This window comes from Orycteropus afer, unplaced genomic scaffold (assembly GCF_000298275.1).
Source record: "Orycteropus afer afer isolate SDZICR_OR568_19922 unplaced genomic scaffold, OryAfe1.0 scaffold00113, whole genome shotgun sequence".
Classification (NCBI taxonomy): Eukaryota; Metazoa; Chordata; class Mammalia; order Tubulidentata; family Orycteropodidae; genus Orycteropus; species Orycteropus afer.
Window position 1 is genome coordinate 2,627,926 of NW_006921700.1, and position 9,571 is coordinate 2,637,496.

The following is a 9,571-nucleotide window of genomic DNA, read 5'->3' on the forward strand; positions in this document are numbered from 1 at the left end:
GTTGTATCTTTCCCCATACTTATTCAATCTGTATACTGAGCAAATAATCTGAGAAACTGGACTATATGAGGAATGTGGAAGAGAGATCCAATGGATCTACCAACTCAGGACTATAGTATTAGAGGACACCAAACTCAATTGGCACAGTAAGATACATAAAAATCTTGTTCCACAACCAACGTTGGTGAGTAGCAACTCACCAACTTTCAAGTGGTCATCTAAGCTTTCAAGTGGCCATGCAGCTAATGGTCTCCTCTCATCAGAAGCAAAGAAGAGTACAAAAAAAAACCAAGGACATTTGGAAGCAATCAGCCCTAGGACATGATGGACCTCCAGACTGGAAGAACTAGATGGTGCCCGGCTACCAATGCCAACCACTAGGGAAAGAATCAAAACTGGAGATCCTGGATAGAGTGGGAGGAAAAATGTGGAACAAAATCCAAAAACACAATAATGACCAGCATTAATGGTCGGATGGACTCTGGTGGGACCCCCAATACTATGGCCCTGGGATACACTTCAGGCCTGGAATAAAACTCACTCCCAGGGGCTGGTTCTTAGCCCAATTAAAATAATAAAGAAGAATGTGGTATCAGGATTGGAGGAGTACTCATTAACCTGCGATAGCCAGACAACACAACTTTGCTTGCTGGAAGTAATGATGACTTGAAGCACTTACTGATGAAGATTGAAGACTACAGTCTGCAGTATGGATTATACCTCAATATACAGAAAACAAAAGTCCTCACAACTGGACCAATAAGCAGCATCAAGATAAATGGAGAAGAGATTGAAGTTGTCAGAGACTTCATATTACTTGGTTCTACAATCAACACCAGTGGAAGCATCAGTGAAGACATCAGACTATGTATTGAATGGGGTAAATCTGCAGCAAAAGACCTCTTTCAAATGCTGAAGAGCAAAGATGTCTCCTTGAAGACTAAGGTGCACCTAACCCTAGCCGTGATATTTTCAGTCACCTCTTATGCATGTGAGAGCTGGACAATGAATAAGGAAGACTGAAGAAGAGTTGATGCTTTTAAGTTGTGGTGTTGGCGTAGAATACTGAAAGTACTACAAACTGCTAAAACAACAAATCTGTCCTGCAGGAAGTGCAGCCAGAATGCTCCTTGGAAGCAAAAATGGACAGACTTCATCTCATCTACTTTGGTCATATTGTCAGAAGGTACCACTCTCTGGAAAAGGATGTCATGCTTGGTAAAGTGGAGGATCAGCGTAAAAGGGAAGTCCCTCAACGAGATGGATTGACACAGTGGCTGCAATGATGGGCTCAGGTATAGCAAAGATTGTGATACCGGCACAGGACTGGGTGGTGTTTTATTCTGTTGTACGTGGGGTTGCTGTGAGTCAGAGCTGACTCGACGACACCTAACAACAAAGATAAGCCAATAAAAGGCAGTTTTTTTAATTGAACTTAGTAGGGACAGTATTAGCCTGATAGTTACTAGACTTGTCCTCAGTATTGGCTTCAATGAGTTGGTCCAAACAGCCTTGCAGAAGTTAGAACCACTCCAAGTTATATTGCCTGCAAGAGTTAAAAGACAAGAAAAGAAGAAAAGGAGCCACTAAGTGGTGTTTAATGAGTCCTGAAACTTGGCGATGGTGTTATTTATCATGCTCAGAGGAACGCACCATACCTGCCTGGTTCCGTGTTGCTGAAGCATCTCTCACTGTACCCTGCATCCCTGACAGCTCACAAAAGAGAGGCCATTTCACTACAGAAGTTTGTCACCAATTGCACCTGCCAACAAACTCTCCGTGCACTAGCTGGCCGGGAGGGCCAGGGGTGGCCAGTACCTAAGGAAATGTGATTTTGGAAGCATTCTTTGATGAGCTGGGCTGTGGAGCTGAGTGGGGGATCAGTCCCTTCCTGCTGTTCGCTAAAGAACAGGAACGTGGACCGACCTCCAAAATTGTTCAGGTGAGGAAGAAAAACAAATCTCCCCTAATGCCACTTTGATGTATGACTTAGAGCAACACAGCTGAGTCCACCGGAGGCCTGCATTCATGAACCAGAGCCTTGGCGGGGGGAGATGGCAGGAAGAAACAAGGCTCACAAACAATGGCAGCCTTCTGTAGCATATACCATTAACCATGGCTCTCCCAAACTGCAGCCCTGGCTCAGATTTTGAATCACAGGTGGTTGCAGTGAAGTAACACGCTCTTAGGCTGCATTCATAGGAAGGGAGCTTTCAGATCTTAACCAGTGGTTGTAATGTAGACCCTTGCATAGGAGCACAGGTGGATCTTAAGGCCCCCATGTGATCATCTCTTCTCTATTTTTGCTGTGGTCTCCTAGGTAGCAATCCCACCATCTGGTCTCTGCTACTAGGGACATGCTAGTTATTTTATCTGTCATATTATTGTACTCTTTCTACATATGTAAGGGAGCTCTGGTAGCATAGTGGCTAAGGCACTCGACTGCTAACCAGAAGGCTGGTGGTTCAAACCCACCAGCCACTCCCCAGAAGGAAGATGGAGCAATCTACTTCCGTAGTGATACTGCCTTGGAAACCCAAGAAGGGGTCGCTATAAGTCGGGTCTGACTCGACGGCATATAACAACAACAACAACATATGTAAGGAAGTGTCCTCTCCCAGGATGGATCATGAAAGGTACCAAAGGTGGCCGGAATCTGAAGCCTTGAACCAGAGACAATGAGGTTGTTTGTTGTGTCAGCACAGTCTTGCTGGTTGTCTGTGGAAAAGCTGGTCATGCAGACCAAAAACAAGGAGCCCATCTCACTCATCTTACTCATCTTCTATTCATTTGCCACAGCTAGTACAATGCTCTGTGCTCAGTAGATTGGTTATTGCAGAATGATTTTGCTAACAGCTTTATTGAATATGAGTTCCACACCATATGGTCCACCCAGTTAAAGTGCATGATTCAGTGGTTTATGGCAGTGTTGGATTACCTACTAAGCATGGTAAGCATAGGCTTACTTGTGCTTTCTTACTAATCTGTAGTGAATAGATGTTTTTCACTGAAATTATTCACTACAGATTAGTAAGTAAGCTAGAGCTTACTTGCTTACTGAGTACTCCGTCTCTGTGGGGATTATGAATTTGAAAAAAGGCTTTGATTCTGTAGGAAGGTGCTGGGGGATTGGGAGAGCGATAGATGCTGGCCCTAACTAGAAGGAGAATCTTGGATGTGGTGGAAAACTACAGCCCATGCTTACCTTGCTTATTGGGTAATCTGCCCCTGTCTTCAACACTTAGCTTTTTTCTTTTCCTTTTTGTCTTTTCTGCCATTTTCTTTTCAATAATATTCACGTTATGTTTCCTTTGGGGACCTAAATGCTAGATTGGTAAGTTGATTGTCAATAGCAAGTTTCCTTCCCTTTCCCAAGTTCCATACCTGCTGGTCTTCCAAGACCAGGGGAGAACAAGTAGAGAGAAGACCAGACCTCATTTGTTAAGTGTGAGCCTCTGGCTTACTTAAGAGTCAGGTTTGAGAGCTCATGGTTTCCCAAGACAGGTAACCAAATCCAAGGCCATAAAAGCCCGTTATCCTTGCAAGTCCGTGAACAAGACATGTAAGCTTGATGTAGATTTCATGGAGCTTTTGTGGGCATTGGAAGGCCATCAGCAGTGGTGGTGAGCTCCTCCATCTTGTTTTAATGGAAATTTTCTTTCAGTTTATAGTTTTATCCTGAAAATGCAAGGATTGGGTTGATTTGGTTTTCTTAAATGAGCATTTAAACAAAACCAGTTGAAATTGAGACCCCATGAAAGGAGCCTTTCTCTTGGCCAACATCACAAGGGAAACCATGTTTCCCTGTTGTCTCTTTCAGCGAGTGGCAGACCTGGAGGAAGAAAATGCTCTCTTGAAGGATGAGAAAGAACAGCTTAACAACCAAATCCTGTGCCAATCTACAGGCAAGTACCAAAGTGCTTGATTTGTGTTTTGATCTCTTCTCCACACTATTTTTCCTCAAATGTCCCCAAGAGGCTCCTAGCAAGCGTGCACTTAAAGTCAAGATGCCACAGTTGTGAAAGGGCTTTAATAAAAGGGAGATGAAAAGAGGAATGGTGATCTTTAAGATTCTACTGTGACATTTGGCCTCAAGAGTTTAGTAAAGTAACAGGGTGCAGAAGAGTATGAAGGGATGGACACTGGGAGGAGGTAACTATGGGGAGGAAGTGGGAGGGGAGCTGCTGCATTGTAAATTTTGGTCAATGACATGAGACAAAGTATGTGTGAACTGCTGTATGAAAAGTGAATTTACTCTGTAAATCTTCACCCAAATCCTAATAAAAAAAAAAAAAAAAAAGAGTTTAGTAAAGTAAGAGGCACACATACTGAGCAATATATTATGTGGGACTTTGTGGGATTTAGGGTCAGGGAGACGTGGATTCAAAGCATGATTCTACCATATGCTGTTGTGTGGCCTTGAGCGAGCGCAGTCTTCAGTTTCTTCATCTGCAAAGTGGTTGTCATAGTCCAGAGCTCAGAGGCCTCCTGTGGGAAGTGAGTGAGATACTGCATGTCATATGTTTACTGTGGTGCTCAACAAACAGCAAGCCTCAGGAGCTGCCTTTGTTGCTGTTTTGAAATTGTGTCTTTGGCATCCACAGTACCTGCCATGGTTGCTTCTACCCAGTGGGTCATCTGTTAATGTTTGCCCAAGAGAGGGCCATCAGTCAGATCCCAGCTCAATCTCTGTTGGCTGCCTTCGATCCCTACTACTAGTTGGCTTGTGAGGAGCAGTGGGAGTCTACAGATCCAAGTTCTTGCCTGGCTCTCCGTGACCTGCAGCCAGATTCCTGTCCTCTTCCCAGCCTCTGATTCCTTCCCTCTACCACAGGAGAATAGAACTCAATGACCTCAGGCCCACCCAGCATAAACTCTTGTTGAAAATAGAATACATTTTAAAATTCCCCTTTAAAAATTATTCCTTTGTAGAATTTCAGAGTCTTACGGAATCCAGACTTCCTGGAGCCATGAAGGCTCAGGAACTGTTGCCCTGAGATCATCTTTAAACCTTAAACCAAAAATGTCCTCTGAAGTCTTCTTTAAACCAAAGAATAGTTCAGCCTAATCAGTAAAGAAGGGCTGCCTTGAGCATTCTGCTCTTTAAACAAACTCTAGCTGGGATCACGTTGACAATGGCAACTGGAAAGGTTAAGTAGGAAGCTTACAGGGCAGTGAGTTTATATTAATGGAGGAGGAACAGTTTGGAAAGGCAGGGTGAGAATGGTTGCACAGCTTGAAGAATGTAATCAATGTCTTGAACTGTACATGGGGAAACTGGTGTATGTTCTGCTGCATATATTTTAAATAACTAAAAGAAATTTATTTTTATTTTTTTAAAAAAAGTATTCCTGTCCATGAATAAGAACGGTTTGTTTTGACTGGAGAAAAACCAATCCATGTTGTCTGTTTGCCTCTTCTCCCTCCTCCAACCTAACCTCTCTCCCTGAACTCTTACAACCCGAAAGACCCAGGAAAAGGGAAGGAACTGTGGACAAAACCTTGGTTTTCCACAGATGCTGCCAGCAGTCCCTGTGACAGTTTCAGAAGAGAGACGTGGGCTGGTTCATTAACCAGAGGAGCTCTCCCCAGTGCTGCCCACTTCTCTCTCCCTACTTCCCCAAGAGCAGGGTGGCTCTTTGTGCGCCTCTTGGAAGACCTGAACCAGAGTAATGAGCTTTCCCCTTTGCTGGGCAGCAAGTGAGGCAGCTTAATAGATTGATCCAGTGCCTGGGTTATGAGCGTATTGTGGCAGCCTTTTAGCAAGAGATTAATCAGGAAGCATGAGTCAATACGTGTGAGGGGAATCCATTCAGGAAGCAAACCTGCAGCTTCATGTGCCTCCTTTCCAGATGAATTTGCCCAGAACTCTGTCAAGGAAAATCTCCTGATGAAGAAAGATCTGGAGGAGGAGCGGTCCCGGTACCAGAACCTCGTGAAAGAATATTCACGCTTGGAGCAGAGATACGACAACCTTCGGGATGAGATGACCATCATAAAGGCAAGGAGAACGGTTCAGCCCCATCCCCACCATTCCCTGGCCCACATCGCACTTGTTCCCTTGTTCTCATGCAGTGCCAGCCCCTGCACAGCTCTCACACACACCACCCCTCACTAAACACGTACCACAGGAAGCTGTGTCATCCAACATCTGTCCTAGCCTCTCCCAGGGAGAGGTTTTATAGAAGTAGCTGGGCTGTGTGATCCATTCCTAAAGGCAGCTACTGTTCTGACTTTGGGATCTTGTAAAGATCTGTTAGGCATTTAAGGAAAATTCCACCCAGGGGTATGTGTTACCTTTCTTGTTTCCTGTTCTGGGGACATCCCCACATTGGAACAACAATGGTGTCAGGGAGTTGTAATCTCAGCTTCATGAGTGCTCTGCTGCTGAGAGGTGCTCCAAGGCCCTGACCCATGGCCCCGTCTGTTCATTTCTCCTCATCGCTGGTGGAGTGTGGTGGGCATAGGAATGCTTTCATGATATTTCAGGATTTCAGTCATTCTTGTTTTATCCCATATAAACATTCCCTTCAGAAATGCATATTCAAACAAGACTGAATAACTTAATTGCATAGAAACCAGGAAGAGAAACTGAAGAAGAACGTAGATAGAAATCTAAAAATTTTCCTAGGAAGCTGTTTTCACTCTGAAAGCCAAATAAGTTGCCTAAAAAAGGGAGGGGATGGTATTTTTAAATGAATGTTATAAATGGCAAATGATTTCAAATACATTACTATTTTCATAAACAAAATTGTCGACATGCAGGTTGAAGGGAGGATGTCATGAGGGGCAGGTTTTCAGCATCCTTTTCAGATGGAGGCCAATGATATGACTGCCTTTGTGCAGTTGGAGGGTAAAACCAGGAGGGAAGGGTGATTTCACCAGGGTTTGCCAGAGAAAGTGCCCTTCTGAGTATCATAGATTTGCCCTTCATTAAGAGACAAAGCGAGAAGCAGAGTGAGGAGGCAGCGGCAGGGATCCAGGTAAGGGGAGGGAACCCAGGCCACACCCCACAAGCGGCAAGGCAGGGAAGTGGGAGAAAGGAAAGAAAAGGCCAGGGGGGCCAGGACAGAACAAGGAGGCAGTGGCAGGGATCCAGGTAAGGGGAGGTTGGAGAGGTTTTGAATAGCTAAGGGAGACAAACTTGTCTGTTGGTTTGTCCTACGGTGGTGGTGTGTTGCAGTGAGGCTTGAGGCTGTGCCACTGGTCTTTCAAACCCGTCAGGGTACACATGGTGCACAGGTTTTAGCGTGGCTTGCAGACTGAGACAGACTAGGGAGAAGGAAGAGGCCATCCACTGTCCAAAGAATTGGCCAGGGAAAACCTTATGAATAGCAGAGAAACATTGTCTGATACATTACTGACCAATTTTATGAATAGACTGGAAACATTGTCCAATACAGAGCAGGAGGATGAACCACTTAGATTGGAAGGCTCTCAAAATATGACTTGGAAAGAGCTGCATCAGAGTAGAACCAGCCTTACTGATATGGCTAAGGTAAAGCTTTCAAGAACTCCATTTGCTGACGTGGCATGACTCAAATTGAGGAGAAACAGCTGCAAACATCCATTAATAATCAGAACATGGAATGCACAAAGTATGAGTCTAGGGAAATTGGAAGTTGTCACAAAGGAAATGGAACACATAAAGATTGATATCCTAGGCATTAGTGAGCTGAAATGGACTGGTTTTGGCTATTTTGAATCAGACAAACATATGACCTACTATGCCAGGAATGACAATTTGAAGAGGTATGGCATGGCATTCATCATCACAAAAGATGTTTCAAGATCTATCCTGAAGTACAATGCTGTCAGTGATAGGATAATATCCATATGCCTACAAGAAAGACCAGTTAATATGACTATTATTCAAATTTATGCACCAACCACCAAAGCCAAAGATGAGGAATTGAAGATTTTTATCAACTTCTGCAGTTTGAAATTGCCCAAACATGCAACCAGGATGTGTTAATTATCACTGGTGACTGGAATGCAAAAGTTGGAAACAAAGAAGAATCACTGGTAGTTGGAAAATTTGGCCTTGGTGACAGAAATAAGGCTGGAGATTGCATGATAAAATTTTGCAAGACTAATGACTTATTCACTGCGAATACTTTTTTTCAACAACACAAATGGTGGCTGTGCACATGGACATCACCAGATGGAACACACAGGAATCACACTGACTACATCTGTGGCAAGAGGCGATGGAAAAGCTCAGTATCTTCAGCCAAAACCAGGCCAGGCACTGATTGTGGAACAGACCATCAACTGCCATATGCAAGTTCAACTTGAAGTTAAAGACAATTAAAACAAGTCCATGAGAGCCAAAATATGATCTTGAATATATCCCTGCTGAATTTAGAGACCATCTAAAGAATAGATTTGATGTACTGAACACCAGTGATCGAAAACCAGAAGAATTGTGGGATGACATAAAGAACATCATCCATGAAGAAAGCAAGAGGTCACTAAAAAGACAAGAAAAGAAGAAAGACCAAAATGGATGACAGAAGAGACTCTGAAACTTGCTCTTGAGCGGAAAGTAGCTAAAGCAAATGGAAGAAATGACAAGATAAAAGAGCTGAGCAGAAGATTTCAAAGAGCAGCTTGAGCAGACAAAGCTAATTACTATAATGAAATGTGCAAAGACTTGGAGTTAGAAAACCAAAAGAAAAGAACATGCTTGTTATGTCTCAAGCTGAAAGAACTGAGAAAAAAATTTAAAGCTCAAGTTGCAATATTGAAAGATTCTATGGGCAAAATATTGAATGATGCAGAAAGCATCAAACGAAGATGGAAGGAATATGCTGAGTCACTGTACCAAAAAGAAATGGTAGCTCTTCATCCATTTCAGGAAGTGGCATATGATCAAGAACCAATGGTACTGAAGGAGGAAGTTGAAGATGCACTGAAGGAACTGGCAAAGAACAAGGCTCCAGGAATTGACAGAATACCCACTGAGATGTTTCAACAAATGGATGCCCCACTGGAGGAATTCACTTGGTTATGCCAAGAGATTTGGAAGACAGCTCCCTGGCCAAGTGACTGGAAGAGATCCATATTTGTACCCATTCCAAAGAAAGGTGATCCCACAGAATGTGCAAATTATCAAACAATATCATTAATATCGCATGCAAGTTAAGATCTTACTGAAGATAATTAAAAGATGGTTGCAGGAGTATATTGACTGAGAACTTCCAGAGGTGTCAGCCGGATTCAGAAGAGGACGTGGAACAAGGGATATCATAGCTGCTGTCAGATGGATCTTGGCTCAAGGCAAAGTATACCAGCAAGATGTTTACTTGTGTTTTATTGACTATGCAAAGGCATTTGATTGTGTGGATCATAATAAATTGTGGATAACATTGAGAAGAATAGGAATTCCCGAATACTTGATTATACTCATGAGGAACCTGTTCATAGACCAGGAGGCTGTCATTCAAACAGAACAAGGGAACACTGCATGGTTTAAAATCAAGAAGGAGTGTGTTAGGGTTGTATCTTTTCCCCATATTTATTCAATCTGTATGCTGAGCAAATGATCTGAGAAGCTTGACTATATGAA

General features: G+C 43.3%; 1 protein-coding gene across 1 annotated transcript in view; it reads left to right on the forward strand.

The window, feature by feature from the left end:
* MYO5B (myosin VB) overlaps nucleotides 1-9,571 on the forward strand; it is a 351,393-nt gene that overhangs the window by 226,572 nt on the left and 115,250 nt on the right. The window contains exons 24-25 of the mRNA XM_007943854.2: nucleotides 3,821-3,905; nucleotides 5,853-6,001. Coding sequence (XP_007942045.2) covers nucleotides 3,821-3,905; nucleotides 5,853-6,001 — 234 coding nt within the window. The remainder of the gene's footprint in view (nucleotides 1-3,820; nucleotides 3,906-5,852; nucleotides 6,002-9,571) is intronic.